General features: G+C 38.8%; 1 protein-coding gene across 3 annotated transcripts in view; it reads left to right on the top strand.

Annotated features, from left to right (window-relative positions):
* The window catches only part of pik3r4 (phosphoinositide-3-kinase, regulatory subunit 4), a 54228-nt gene extending 49955 nt beyond the window's left edge, over nt 1-4273 (top strand). For all 3 annotated transcript variants that reach the window (XM_072283510.1, XM_072283509.1, XM_072283508.1), the window contains 2 exons: nt 1810-1930; nt 3543-4273. In XM_072283510.1, the coding sequence (XP_072139611.1) occupies nt 1810-1930; nt 3543-3713 (292 nt within the window). In that variant the 3' untranslated portion in view covers nt 3714-4273. The remainder of the gene's footprint in view (nt 1-1809; nt 1931-3542) is intronic.
* Nucleotides 4274-15840: the final 11567 nt, after the last annotated feature.

Here is a 15840-nt window from a genome sequence, read left to right as displayed (position 1 = left end):
AGACTTTTTTCAATCTTACAGTTTGTTTATATTCTGTGTTTTTTGGTCAATTTTTTTTTGTGTGGGGAAGGAGGATATATGGGTTGATATTCCTGTTCCATTTTTGTTTCTTGTTTTTTGTGTGGGGTGGGGAAATTTAGGGATTGACGATTGTGCTGCCATTCTTTTCTTTCTTGGCTTTATGGCTGTCTGTCTGGAGAAGAACAAGTTCATAGTTGTATACTTTGATGATGAATGAACCTTTTGAACCCTTGAATCATAGCATTTTAGCCAAGTTGCTGATAGAACATTTAAAATTGTACATATAGTCGGGGAATTTTCAGCCATCTGCCAAACCAAACCAATTTGCACATTGTGCAATTCTGGCAAATATTTTTTGACTTTCCACTCAGAGCATTTCCGCCGCTGGAAGCGTTGACTTCTCTCCAGAGTACGATTCCCATCACTTTGATGGCTGTCAAACATCAATAGGATCTCTTTGTCTAAACTTTGGGTGTGGTGAAAATTATTTTGATTTGTTTTAATTAGCAATATATTTTTATATACATCATTGTTTACCTTTTTAACTGATGTGAGTGCTATTCCAGTGTCAAGTCTTGGGTGGTCACAGACTTTCCCAACAGAACAGCACAAGTTTCTATCTCAAACAAGAGAAAATCTGCGGATGCTGGAAATCTAAGCAACGCACACAAAATGCTGAAGGAACTCTGCAGGCCAGGCAGTATCTATGGAAAAGAGTACTGTCGATGTTTCGAGACTGGAAGAAAAAAAGATGAGGAGTAGATTTAAAAAGTGTGGGGAGGAGAGAGAGAAACAGAAGGTGATAGGTGAAACCGGGCGGGGGGAGGGGTGAAGCAAAGTGGTGGAAAGTCAAGGATAAGTGCCAGGAGGGAGATCAGCGGGGAGTGCTAAATGAACAAGGGAGTCGCCTAGGGAGCAATCCCTGCAGACAGCAGAAAGTGGTGGGATCCTGTTGGGGATGGTGGAAGTTACGGAGAGTTATGTGCTGCGAGTGGAGACTGATGGGGTGGTGGGTGAGTACAAGAAGAACCACATCCCTGGTAGAGTGGTGGGAGGATGAGGTGAGAGCAGATGTGCGTACAATGGAAGAGGTGTGTTTGAGGGCAGTGTTGATGGTGGAGGAAGGGAAGTCCTTTCCTTTGAAAAAGGAGGACGTGTTCCAGTCTAATCAGTTCACTAATGAACACGCATGCTTCCGACAGAGGTTGCTGATAAGCATGATGCATAGCAGATTTTTGTCTTCTGTATCTGAAATGTAATCTAGTGCTTTCTGTATTGCCTCATAAAGGCAGGCTAACTGGATAGAATACCTCAGTAGCTTCTGATTTTAAGTTTCTAGAGACTTGAGTACAATAGGGGTACTGCATTTTCAGAGGCTATCTGTCATAAGGGGTGTTAAACTGAGTCCCAGTCTGGCCCTTCAGGGATAAAGATTGCAATGGTATTATTTTGATGAAGAGTAATATACTAGTCAACATTAAATAATCCCTCAACCAATATTAAAATATTGTTATCACAACATTGTGTCCATTATCATGTAACTAATTATACTTCATTGGCTACAGAACACTGAGGTATTCTGAAGTTGCAGATGGCACTATGGATATGCATCTTTCATTTCTTTCCATGGACTCTAGACTCTTTTCTATTGAGTTAATTAAAACATTTGAGTTCTTTCTAAAATAACTCATCCTGAAAATGATCAGTTTTGTTACAGTTCCACTCTAGCCACTAAAACAGCTGCAACTAATGTTAATTGTTAATTTAATTGTACTTCTTTTCATGCAGGTTCTGGGATTTGGCATATCCTGAGAGATCATATATTGTAGTAGGAGGTGCAAATGATGCTCTGCATTGTCCATCTGTTTCATACTATAGAAAGATAATTGAAGGAACTGAAGTTGTGCAGGTAGGCTTTGTAAACATCCAAAGTTCTTTAACTTCTGTTGAAGTGTGCAAAGGTAGTTTTTGTGCTGGATGTTAATTGTTTGTGACATAAAAAGCCAATATCTAGTTAATTCTTAACCTCAATTAACTGCTTCTAAACACAACTTTAGAGCAAGCTCTGATGTGTACATTAGTCAAGATGGCTTTTTTTTAATGAAGCTGAAAATGTTGGGAATACTTAAGGTCAGGAAACCTCCAAAGAAACAGAAATCAATCAGCTTTCAATTTGATTTCAAGACTCCTCTTAGCCAAAACAAAGTGAATATGAAGAGCATTTCAAAACATTTGGATGAAGGAATGACAGCAGGGAAAAGATAATAACACCCTTCACAGATGTGCTGTGAACATTCCATAATATGCTTTTAAACATATACTATAAAGTGATTATTGGAAAACTGGAAATCCTTAGATACCTCAGCTGAAGTTAGCATAACACAAAATTGAGGCATGATGCGGGGAGAACCAATAAAATAAGTTTTCTAGGATTGTGATTTTGACCACTAGGTCATTTCAAAGCAGTGCACTAGATTCTGGAAGAACTTTGTGAGAAAGGTGGCATCTGTGGAGGGAATAAACAGTTAACATCTATGGTTGAAACCCTTCATCTGATGAAAAAGCAGAGAAGAAATAAACCTAATTAAAATTCCATTAAGAATTGTAACACATCTCTTGAAGAAGATATTCCTTTCTGACAAGCTGAACAAACTTTTTGGTTCATGACAGATTTATTACTTCCAGCTTTTATTTTTATTTTCTATATTTTCCTTGGTTTAATTGGAAGTAACCAAGAGTCTCTCCCATATGCCACTTCTTGAATGAATATAATAGCTAAGTTTAATGTGCTCCATCAGATGTTTGTAAAAGATCTGAATTTTAACAAGAACCAGAGGAGCTCAAATCAGTCCAGAATTTTAGTCCACAATCAAGAAGAGATTGACTGCAGGACTCAGTTAATAAAAGGCAAAATGCTAGGAACTTTCAGCTGATCAGACAACATTCCATGCTGAGGAAAAAAAAGTTTCTGATCATTGACCTGATACTTTACTGTTATTTCAGATTTTGAGCATTTTTTAAATTTTGTTTTTCTTAACTGTGGTAATTTGATTATCAAATATCTTTACATTGGAACAGTGATTATCCTTTGTAAGTATATTGCAAAAAATTGGAAGTCCTAACGGTATGAAAAATTCTGTAAGAATGCAAATTCTATGCCACACCCCCCCCTTACATTGTCATATATTAAGTTTTAACTGCCAAGATTATTTGAGATTCTTGAGGCTTTTCACAGATTTTTGCCAAATTGCCTTTCCAGTGATATCTTTTAAAATTGATTTTAAATTTGGGATACCAGAAAATTAAAATAATAGAGGAATTGTCTTTTAACTTGTGTACTTTGCTTAAATATGACCCTGGTTTATGACACTTTTCTATAGTCTTAAATACTAATGTTTTTTAAAAGATAAATTGGAGTAACTTTTTTCTTTTATAGAAATAACATTTCTGAATAATATTTGTACTTGACCTTCAGAATTTTAGTTTCAATTAAATGAGAACATCAATTTTTGTTTTGAAAGGAAATTCACAGCAAGCAGAAGGTTGGATCATCAGAAGATGTGCCTCGCAGAGGTCCTGAATCTCTCCCAGTTGGACATCATGATATTATCACAGATCTTGCTGCTTTCCAAACCACTCAGGGCTTTATTGTAACTGCTTCAAGAGATGGGATTGTCAAAGTTTGGAAGTAAAAGTGGCAGATGTATTGAAGAGAATTTTAAATAAACTTGTATTAATACATTTGTTTGCAATATGAAGGTTGGGAAATGATGCAGGAAATTATTGGTTCATGAAAATAAAAGCCTAATATGTATAATGTTTTATCATAAAGAGCATGTTTGCATTTTCAAATAATTCAGCCTTGACAACCTAATGGCATTAGAACTCCAGGAAATGACTGCATATATTGTTTCACAATCCTGAGTATTTGACTAATAGCAGTTATAAACTTGAAATGTATTCTCTCCATTCTGCATGTGTGTAAAGAATTCAAACTCACTGTTTGAACTTTATTAGTATAAAAATGTGTATAATGTTTTACATTCAGATTTATGACAATTCCAAATAATTTCACTGTTTCATTCAGGAGCACTTTAGAATTTAAAAGAGAGTATAACTTTAAGTAAATTATATTAATATTTTTGGGCACCTTTGGAGGGATGAAATGTCCTGTATGGTCAGCATAGTTCTATGAGGGAGACCTCTTGACAGTAGATGTGCTTGGAGTCATTAAAAGTAAACTCTTTCAATATATGCAGCAGTTTTCTTTTGCTTTGAGATATTTTGATAGTTTTGAAAATGAAAGTAGAAATACTGGCATATAAGCTCAAGTGGAAGAAGTACTTGAGCAGCAGTTTAATACAAGGTTGGTGACCACAATGAAATCCAAGTTTTACAGTGCATTTACACTGAGACCCCACTATATGAACCATCAAATGGGAATACATAGAGCTCCTCTACAGAGATTTGTATTCAGTTAAACTCAAATTAATTTTCAAATGACATAAATGTTAGCACTATGGAAACAGTAAACAGATATCTAAAACTGGTTGCCTAAGTTGACCAGGGTGTTTCGCAAAGAAGTTGATTTGTTTTAGAAATGCTTCTAGCTTGTCTGAAAGCATCAGCTCAAAAAACCACAGCAAAGACAAAAGTAATCTTTATCAAAAATGTGCATTTTTCTTTTCTTTGTGACATGTTGATAGATTTGGAAAAAAAGGTAGAAATACTGGCATATTAGCTCAAGTGGAAGATTATTGTGAAATAAATTCCTTTAATATTTAAACTTCTAAAAAACAAAAGGAGATAAGGGTGCCGTATAGTAAAGTATTGAGATTTGTTGGGATCAGTTGGTTTGTTAGTGCATTCCCTAATTTGGTAAAGATATAAAAATGTTGCAAACACTGGACGTATTTCGTTTTATTAGAATTATTTTAACCTTTTGGCTTCAGGAATTTGGATTATATACAAAGTAAAGCAGTTTTGTCAACCTACTGGCATGAAGTTTTTTTTTTGTCAGGCAAGCAAGATGTAGAAAAAGGTGAATAGTTTAAGTTGCTGCTGGCTGTTTTCCTACTGTTTAAGTGATTATGACATGAAAGTATGTGCTGCATAGAAGACTGCATCTGGGTAGTAAATGATATGATGAAGCTGTACAATACATTAGTAACCCACTTCGTAACACCTTACGGAATGATGATCCATTATTGCACTCTTCATCTGGGGCATGAAAGTATATTTACTAAACAAAAATTTAAATACTTTTTTTAAAACTTAGAACTTTGCTGAATGCGCATTACATCAATGATATTTTGTCAACAACTTTTAATTAGAAGTCTTATTCAGAGAATTGCACCCTGAGTGCTAATTGAGGGTATCAGTGGAGTCTCAAATTAGAAAATAGTAGTAGCTATCAAGGAAAGAGTGGAAGTATTGGCTGAAGAATGAGTTATCAAGATCCTCTGAGCTGGTGAGGACTAAACAAATGGAAAATAGTGCGCTGTTCAAAAGATTAAAATGAATAGAATTGAAAGAAAAATAACCCATTTTTAGAAATTCTCAATTTAATTTGATGTACTAATAACCACTAATTTGTGTACTGATACCATAAGACAGAGGAACAGAATTAGGCTATTTGACCTGTCAAGTCTGCTCTGCCATTCCATCATGGCTGATTTGTTATCCCTCTCAAACCCATTCTCCTGCCTTCTCCCCATAACCTTTGACACCCTTACAAATCAAGAACCTATTAACCTTTGCTTTAAATATCTCCCCTCCAAGAGGACCACAACCTTGCAGAGTTTGGAGACTTGCGTGCCTCAGTGTCCCGGAGAGCGATGTTGGCTGGAATTGGGGCTTTATGCTCTGGCTCTTGGTAGGGTCACCCATGCCAAACAGGAAAAAGGTAGAGGCCAGACTAAGTTCTCTGGTCCTCTTGGTTCAGGGGGTTCACCTCAGGACTAACAACACTGACTGGTAAAACAAAACTGTTCGGAAACAGCAATGAAGAATCCTTCTACATCTAACTGTGATGGTATTCTGAGTCTCCCCCCAGAACTTGTATAACCAAGAGTAGTGAGAACCGAGCTACTGATATGATGAAGGAAGCCCTGAACACTTCCAGAGATGGAGGACCTTCATTACTACCTTAAACGCCAGCCGCCTAGCAGGTTAAGTATACACAATCACTTGCCCTCCACAGCCATCTGTGGCAATGAATTCCATAGATTCACCATCCCATTTTGAGGCTGTGCCCTCTGGTCCTATACTCACCCACTTTATGAAACATCCACTCTATCTAGACCTTTCAATATTTGATAAGGTTCACTGAGATCTTCCCTCATTTTTATGAAACTCCAGTGAATACAGACCCAGAGTCATTAAACTCTCTCTATATGTGAATCCTTTCATTCCCAGGACCTTTATCATGAATCTTTCCAGACTGTCTCCGATGCCAGCACTTCCTTTCTTATATAAGGGGGCCAAAAACTGCTCACAATACTCCAAGTGCCTTTTAAAGCCAGAGTATTACATTCTTGTTTTTATATCCTAGTCCTACTAAAATGAACACTAATATTGCATTTTCCTTCCTCACCACCAACTCAACCTTCAAGCTAACCTTTAGGGACTCCTGCACAAGGACTCCCAAGTACTTATGCACATATGATCTCTGAACTTTATCCCTGATAGAAAGTAGTTTATGCCTTTATTCATTTTACCAAATGCATGACCATATTCTCCCATACATTATACTCCATTTGCTACTTCTTTACCCATTGTCCTAACCTAAGTACATCCTTCTTCAACAGTACCTGCCCCTCCACCTATCTTTGTATTGTCCACAAAGCCATTATTTCTGTCATCCAAATGGTTAACATACAGTATAATGTGAAAAGTGATCCCAACACCACTAGTCACTGGCAGCCAACGAGAAAAGGCACCCCTTATTCCCACTCTTTGCTCCTGCCAGTCAACCAACCTTCCATCCGTGCTGGTATCTTTCCTGCAATACAGTGGGATCTTATCTTGTTTAGCTGCCTTGTGTGTGGAATCTTGTCAAATGCTTTCCAAAAATCCAAGGAAATAACATCCACTGACTCTCCTTTATCTATCCTGACTGTTACTTCCTCCAAGAATTCTCCTTAAGGCAACCACGCTGACTTTGAGTTATTTTGTCATGTGCCTCCAAGTACCCTGAAGTCTCAACATCTTCCCAACCACTGAGATCAGGCTAATTGGCTAATAATTTCTTTTTGCCTCCCTCCCTTCTTTGAAGAGTGGAGTTACATTTGCAATTTTTCTGCCTCCAGACCATAGTGATTTTTGAAAGATCACTACTGATGCCTCCACAATCACTTCAGCTACCTCTTTAAGAACCTTATAATGTCTCAGCATTACATCTTACTTTTATATTCTAGTCCTCTCAAAATGAATGCTAACATTGCATTTGCCTTCGGGGCATGCACTATAATGAGAGATTGGATAAATTTGGGTTGTTTTCACTGGAGCAGCGGAGGCTGAGGGGAGATCTGATGGAAGCTTATAATATTATGAGGGGTATAGATAGAGTAGACAGACAGCATCTTTTTCCAAGGGGTAAACTGTTTAATACCAGAAGATATTTTAAAGGAGATGTGAGGGACATCAGAGGGACATTAGGATCACATGTGTCCTTTGTTTCATGGAATCCTCGTTAACCCTTACTGTACCAGATGCAGCGATTCAGATCGACGGATTTACTATACACCATCAGGATAGATCTGTAGTCTCTCAAAAGCAGAGGTGGAGGAATAAGTCTCATGATCAATTCTTCCTGGTGCACAAGTATATCAGTGCTGTCCTAATTCTGCTCACCAGACCTGGAATATCTCAGTTAATTGCCATCCATTTTACCTACCACGGGAGATTTCCGTGATCATTTTGGTAGTGGTATACATTCCACCTCAGGCCAATGTCAATCAGGCTTTAGATGATCTGAGCAATGGGATCAACATGCGCGAAACAGCACTCCCTAACGCCTTCACCATTGTTTTGGGGAATTTTAACCAGGCCAGTCTGATAAAAATCACTAAGCAATTACCGTCAACAGATCACCTGCAAAACCAGAGGAAACAACACATTGGACCATTGTTACACCACCATCAATAATGCCTACTGTGCTTTTCCAAGCCCTCACTTTGGGAAGTCTGATCACCCAGCTGTACTTTTGCTCCCTGACTATAGGCAGAGATTGAAGACTGCAGTACCTGTAGTGAGGACCAAGGAGGTTTGGACAAGGGAAGCACAGGAGTGCTTACAGGACTGCTTTGAATCAGTGGACTGGACTGTATTCAGGGGTTCTTCTTCGAATCTGGATGAATATGCTGCAGTTGCTACTGACTTCATTAAAATCTGTGTGGATGAGAGTGCGCTTGCAAAGGCTTGCTGTACATTCCCAAACCAAAAGCCATGGATGAACCAGGAGGTACATCATCTGCTGAAGGCTAGATCTGTGGCATTCAAGGCTGGTGACCCAGGTGTGCACCAGAAAAATTATGGGGGAGGGGTGTATTTCAAGGGCAAAGAGACAATTTTGAAGGAGGTTGAAGGTGACATCGGATGTACAACAACTCTGGCAGGGTTTGCAAGACATGATTTCCCACAAAGTGAAACCCAATAGCATGAATAGCAGCGATGCTTCACAACCAGATGAACTCAACGCCTTCTATGCCCGCATTGAAAGGGAGAACATAACTACAGCTATGAAGATCCCTGCTGCACCTGATGACCCTGTGATCTCTGTCTCAGACACCAATGTTAGGCTGTCTGTAAAGAGGGTGAACCCTCACAAGGTGGAAGGTCCTGATGGAGAACCTGGTAAGGCTCTGAAAACCTGTGCCAACCAACTAAAGGGAATATTCAAGGACATTTTCAACCTCTCACTGCTATGGGCAGAAGTTCCCACTTGCTTCAAAAAGGCAACAATGCAATCTCAATGGCTCTTCACACGGCTTTAGGCCACCTGGACAATACAAACACCTATGTCAGGATGCTATTCATCGGCTTTTAAGGACCTCCAGCACCCAGGGCATGCCCTGTTACCATCAGGTTAGAGATACAGAAGCCTGAAGGCACACACTCAGCAATTCAGAAACAGCTTCTTCCCCTCTGCCATCCGATTCCTAAATGGACATTGAACCCATGAACACGACCTCACTTTTTTAATATATATTATTTCTGTTTTGCATGATTTTTAATCTATTCAATACACGAGGGGTGATTGATAAGTTTGTGGCTTAAGGTAGAAGGAGTCAATTTTAGAAAACCTAGCATATTTATTTTTCAACATAGTCCCCTCCTACATGTACACACTTAGTCCAGTGGTCGTGGAGATACAGATCCCTTCTTTGTAGAAGTGATCCACAGCAGGGGTGCTTGACAAGTTCGTGGCCTAAGGTAGAAGGAGATGAGTTATACAGCTCTTGTTACATGCACACGCAGTTCAACTCTTTGAGTGAAAATGCAGAAAGTGTGAAGTTAATAACTCATCTCCTTCTACCTTAGGTCACGAACTTATCAATCACCCCTGCTGTGGACCACTTCTGGAGGTCCAAGACACCGACTTCTACAAAGAAGGGATCCGTATGCTCCACGACCGCTGGACTAAGTGTGTAAATGTAGGAAAAATAAATGTGCTAGGTTTTCTAAAATTGACTCCTTCTACCTTAGGCCACAAACATATCAATCACCCTTCGTACGTATACTGTAATTGATTTACTTATTTTTTTCTTCTTCTTTTTCTATATTATGTATTGCATTGAACTGCTGCTGCTGAGTTAGCAAATTTCATAACACATGCTGGTGATAATAATCCTGATCCTGATCCTGATCCTGATCCTGATTCTGAGAGGCAGGCTTTTTACACACAGAATGGTGGGTGCCTGGAATGCACTGCCTGGGGGGTGGTAGAGATGGATATTAGGAACTTTTAAGAGATGTTTAGATAGGCACATGAATGTGAGGGAAATGGAGGGATATGGACATTTTGCAGGCATAAGAGATTAGTTTAGTTGGCCATTTGGTTACTAATTTACAGTGTGGGCTGAAATGCTTGTTTCTGTGCTGTACTGTTCAGTGTTCTAACCCTGGGGTGGAGTCCATCTGATCCAGGTGACTTATCTACCTTCAGACCTTTCAGCTTCCCAAGCACCTCCTCCTAAGTAGTAGCAACTATCCTCAGTTCTTCCCCCTGACAATCTTGAACTTTGACATACTGCTGGTGTCTTCCACAGTGAAGACTGACGCTATTAACTGGAATCTTTTGCTGTTTTTGTTGATTTCATTGTGGAAGAAATAATGGCAATAAGTTGGGACTCGTCAGCAGTTTAAGTTTATCCTATGAGTAACACAAGTTACATCAAGGTTATTTTCATTTTCAGAGAGCTACATTTATTTAGCATCTTTGTTATCAGAAATTAGTTATAATTCCAGTGTAGCATCATGGAATTGCACTGAAAATGATGTAGGATTATTGCACTTTGGTGAATTTGGTTTGGTTTGCTTATATACCACAAATATGGCCAAGAAGTTGATATTGATACCAAAAAAATCTTTAGTTTGACCTTTTCTCTGATTGTCCGAACCATCTGTTTTCAAAAACAATGATGAAATGTTTATTTTAGTCAATGTATAAATTGGGAGCGAGAATGCAATAATTCCCATTTCAGTAAACTACTGTATATCAGTATCAAGCACTTCAAGGACAACAGTAATGATATTGGATCCAAGATAAAATACCTTGATTATATTCCAAAATTGCTGCTGAACATCTGTGAAGAGTATCTGGTAAATATTTCATTGGTAGTTTTCCTTAGCTCTGATCCCAGTCATATTTTGTCCTTTTCTGGCAAAATTAATAGCTTATTTTTAATCATTCTGAATATGGAAATATTTTCTTCTGTAAATCAAGAACAGAGTGAAAACTGGAGTATTGCTTTGAATTTGGTTAATGCTTTAAAGAAGAGGAATACTTTCGCAATCTGCAAACTGTTGAATTGATGGAAGTGGATTGAAAATATCTGTTAAATACAATCATCTGTAAGATGTAATGAAGTCATTTTAGGCGCACAAATCAGAAAATATTATATCAGAAAAAAATTGAATGGCGTATTGATGTAGCTAATAGATCTGCCTTGTAGCTCAAGTGACCCAGATTCAATCTGTAGATGATGCTGAAGCTGGTTGGACCCGAGGACACAATCCTGCAGGGGTAGAATAATTAACTTTCTACAAACACAGCTCTCTTTCTTTGTGTGAGGTATGAATCCAGCCAATAAATTGTTTACCCCTTTTGTACTCATGATATCAGGTTTACCAAGGCTGATGGCTATTTACTTAATGCTGATTTGATGTCAAGGCCAGTCATTCTCCCCTCACCTCTACAGTTCAGCATTTTGGTGTGTGACAGGTCTGTTCTGACAGTAAGACAGGACATACCCAGGGATTGTGGTGGAGAAGTGTAGTAAATTGTCTACAAGATAGAATATTACTCTATCAGATTGTTGCTTGATTAGTCTATGGAACGGCTCTTTCTGTATAGATATGAGGCTCTAGGTGTTTGTGAGAAAGTCCTTATAAGGCCAGGAGCTTCACTGTACCTTAATTTGGCATATTGGTTTATGGGTGGTTAGTCTTGCTTTATTAATTTTCTCTGTTTAAACCCTGTGGTGCACTGAGAGGATTACTCAACCACTTCAGGGGAACCTTTCAGGTTTAATCTCAGGAGGGTCTGGAATCGCACGTAGATCTGGCATTAAAAATGGAACAAATTTTTGTTATAATCTTTCTTGGTTGCCTTAATTCTGTCTGCACCTGCTCCTCCCCATCCTGCTCTAGCCAGATGATTTCTAACACAGTGGATATTTTTTGCACCTACAAGAAGAGGTGGCGAGTATTGCGGGTTGGAAATGCTGGGCATGGGCATCAGTTAGGGACAGGTGCAGTAGGTAGCGCATTATAACAATGATTTACTGTATATGAGAATCATTTCACAATGCAATAAAGACTGATTGGAAAAGGAATGAATAAATATGGGTTGAAAAGCAAGGGAATCATCATCCATGTTCTCTGAGTGTATCCTTAGAACCAAGCTGTTTTCCACTTATTTTACACCTTTTGTTGATCAAAACGATCTTTGGCAACATACAGGTTGAAAGATGCTATCAAGTGGTGTGGAAAAAAATAATATAAAGGTGGACAGATGCAATAAGAGGAATTCTTGTATCAATCATGCATTGAGTGAATACTAGTTGCTCTGCAGCCTTTGTTCAGCATCTTAGTCTTGTTTAAAAGCAAGTGGATATGAATAGATCTGCTGACTTTTAAATAGCGGGTTTTTCTATTATTTTTGCAGAGTAATCAAAGTAGAGTGGAAAGTTAATCAGACTAAGGAGAATTCAAAGGTTTAAAAAGCTGAAAGCAATACTATGAAGTTGCACTGGTACACTTGAACATCTTCTTGTAAGATTTTGCATGAAATCACTTTATCAAATAATTTAGTATTAAACAGCACATTGCAGGAAGTTCTGGTGGCTTCCTGCAAATGAGCATTTCTTCCAGCAGAAATAATGGTGTTTTTTATTCATTTGCATTTCCAAACATTTATGCCAAATTAAGAATTGTAATTCAGTGAATGTAACTGCATAATGTGATTCCATGTTTGATATTAAGCATGATTTATTATGATGTGGTGGCATCCGTTAGTCTCGTGAGACCATGGATCTGCGCATGGAAAGTCTTGCTTCAGACTGTGTTAGAGCAGTGTCTGTTGTGGCTGTAGAGGCCCACACGAGAGTGACAGTCTCAGCTGCAGCGACTGCACTAGAAGGTGCTGATCCCCAGTGATGTCTTGGTGCTGTTTTTCTGACGAGTGCTGATGATGTATTATCTATGTATTGATGATGTTATGATGTATTTATCAATAAAGCAATGAGTTTGAAAAAGTGAACTTAAATACAACCCCACACAAATCGATTGAAAGTAATTTGCTTATTTCATGTGGTGCAAAATATAGAATTATTATTTTTAAAATTAAATTGCACATCTTTCCTTTATATCTGAATTGTGAACTGAGGAAAAATATTCCTTCTGAGCTTCAGGAAATTCCAGTAACCAATTAGCTAAGATTTGCAAGTATATGGGATATTGCTCTACTTTTGCCCATACTTGGTTGATTTTATTGTTCTTAGTTATCCTGTGATAACTGTCAGCATTTACAGATTTATTCTAAGTATTGAAACATTGTGTATAACTGTCCTTTTTCTGTATAGTCTAGTAGATTATATTGTGCCTGCATCTGAAACATATAATATTCCCATTCTTTGGCTAAATATACATTTCCAACTTCTTTTAGCTTTGGGTGTAATATTTCAAATTATGATCTTTCTTTGCATTCAATATGTTGCAGTTTCAGTTGGATTATCTCATATTTATTGTTGGAAATTCTCTGACATTTCTGCTGTGTTTTGCTTTGAAATATTCTGGATTTTCTGCCTTCTTTCTTGAACTGTTCATTATCACTGCCCTAACTAGCAGAAGTGTAAAGTTCTTCCAGCTATCTTTTTCTGGCAAGTCTTTTAGTGGTTCCTCAGCTGTTCCTCAGGTTTTTCATCTAGGATTTTGTAGCTCTTTGTTATGTTTTCAGGCAACCTCGTTACCCCATTTTGCTTGCCACCTCAATCTAATTACAATTCTGGTGATGGAAATGACTTTGTTATGAAACAAATGGCCAAGGAATTTGCATCAGCTGATGATTGTGCACATACTTTGGCTTCACTTCTTCTTCTTCTTCTTCTTCTACTTCCGGCAGTTTAGACGCATCTAGGCATATTACAGCCCTTTGCAGGATGTATAATTAATTACAGAACTTCAAGGAACTCAGATTCTCAAATACAACCTAGTCTCACGTATAAACTGAATAAGGGGGCACTGGCTCATATACTGTCTGGGTGTAAAACAGCTCTAACTCAAGGACGGTATAGGTGGCACCATGATAAGGTGCTTCTGGCTCCTGCTGACACAATAGAGCGGGAGAGATGCAAGAAGAGGACAGCTGGCACAGATTTGAGGAAGGCCATCACCTTCATCAAAGGGGGAGCTAGGCCTTTCGTAACCAAACAACCAAAGCCCAATCTGCTGCTAACGGCCAGGTCCTAGGAGATGAGGGTCGATGTGGGAAGGAGGTTGCAGTTCCCAGATGTGGTGCACACAACCCTACGCCCAGACATTGTACTGTGGTCAACCGAAGACAAGAAAATAATTCTGGTTGAGCTGACTGTACCGTGGGAGGAGGAATGAGAAGAGGCCCATGAGAGAAAGGCCTTGAAGTACCAGCCCTTAGTGCAGGAGTGTAAGACAAGAGACAGCCGGCATGGTTGTTCCCTGTGGAGATCGGCTGCAGAGGTTTCCCAGCCAAATCAGCATGGCGGTTGTTCTCAGATCTGGGCCTGGACAAAAGGAGCAAAAAAACAAGCAGCTCGTAGGATGGGGGAAGAGGCAGAACGAGCCTCTTGTTGGATTTGGAGTAGGCGAGAGGAGGGAAGCTGGAAGCCAGGAGCAGATGGGCAGTGATTTGGCCACCACTGCCGGCCCACCAACTGGAGGTAACTGGAGGATGCATCCTAACAGATGTATGTAACAAGTAACAAGATAGACTCTTCAATCAGATGTTGATTCTCTCGATGGCCAAACAAAGATTTAATAGATTTAAACCAGATAGCCTCTTGAACAACATGCTTCTTTCAATTTTATATCAATTATACCTCAGCAAAACATGCTGGGCTGTCTCTGGACTACCACAGTCACATAATCCAGTAGGATGTTTTCTTATTATCTTTAAATAATAGTTTAACCCACAATGCCCCAACCTAAGTCTTGTAAATTTCACCATATCTTTACAACTTAAAAGGTAACAGTCTTGAGATCTTTTTAACTAGTGGGTTACTAGAAAAATAATGCCTGCCCCTGAATTCATTTTTCCAATCCTCCTGCCACTTCTTCTCTGTACCTTTTTTAATCCTACTTCTCAATTCTGCTCTGCCTAGGGGAACTCTAATTTCTACTTCTCTGCTCTGTAAGGAAGACTTTGCAATAGCATCCACAATTTCACTTCCCTCCACCCTAGCATGCCCAGGTATCCATAAAAATCTAACTGCACAACCCATCTTCCCTACTCTAAACAACACTAAGAGAATCTCAATAACTATGTCAGGACGAGCTTTTGATTTATTCCCTTTTATAGTCTCTAAGGCAGCAGCAGAATCCGAACAGATGGTAACCTTCGTGGTCGAGAGTCTTCTATCCACCATAAGGCCCAGAGGATTGCTAATAATTCTGTTGCAAAGACAGAAACACCATCTGAAACCCGGTGACCAATCTTAACTCCAAGTTGAGACACGTACATCTTAAATCCTGCCCTACTGTTCTCTGAGCCATCAGTAAAAATCCTCAGATAAGATCCCCATTTGTTATTTAAAAATTCATTTGTGATCAACGCAGATGAAATTGCACTGCTTTCTTTAAGCTGAAAAAGGATGAATAGGTCTACTTCTGGTTCTGGAAAGAGCCAATAAAGGACAGGTGGCAAGCAAATTTGGTCAACTATGTCTTCCTCAGTCAGTTTCAATTTCACAGCCCAATTATTAACCAAATCTAAAAATGGGTACCTTTTAATTTTACTTTGGCGCTCCGACTTCCCCTGCAAAAGACACTTTGGTGGACAGCTGTTTTACCCATTTAGTTTTACCCAATACTGCAGGCCCAACTGAATTTGTCTTAAATGCA

Source organism: Mobula birostris, chromosome 19, assembly GCF_030028105.1.
Source record: "Mobula birostris isolate sMobBir1 chromosome 19, sMobBir1.hap1, whole genome shotgun sequence".
NCBI classification, from domain to species: domain Eukaryota; kingdom Metazoa; phylum Chordata; class Chondrichthyes; order Myliobatiformes; family Myliobatidae; genus Mobula; species Mobula birostris.
The sequence above is the reverse complement of the archived record's forward strand: the minus strand, read 5'-3'. Positions and strand labels throughout refer to the sequence as shown.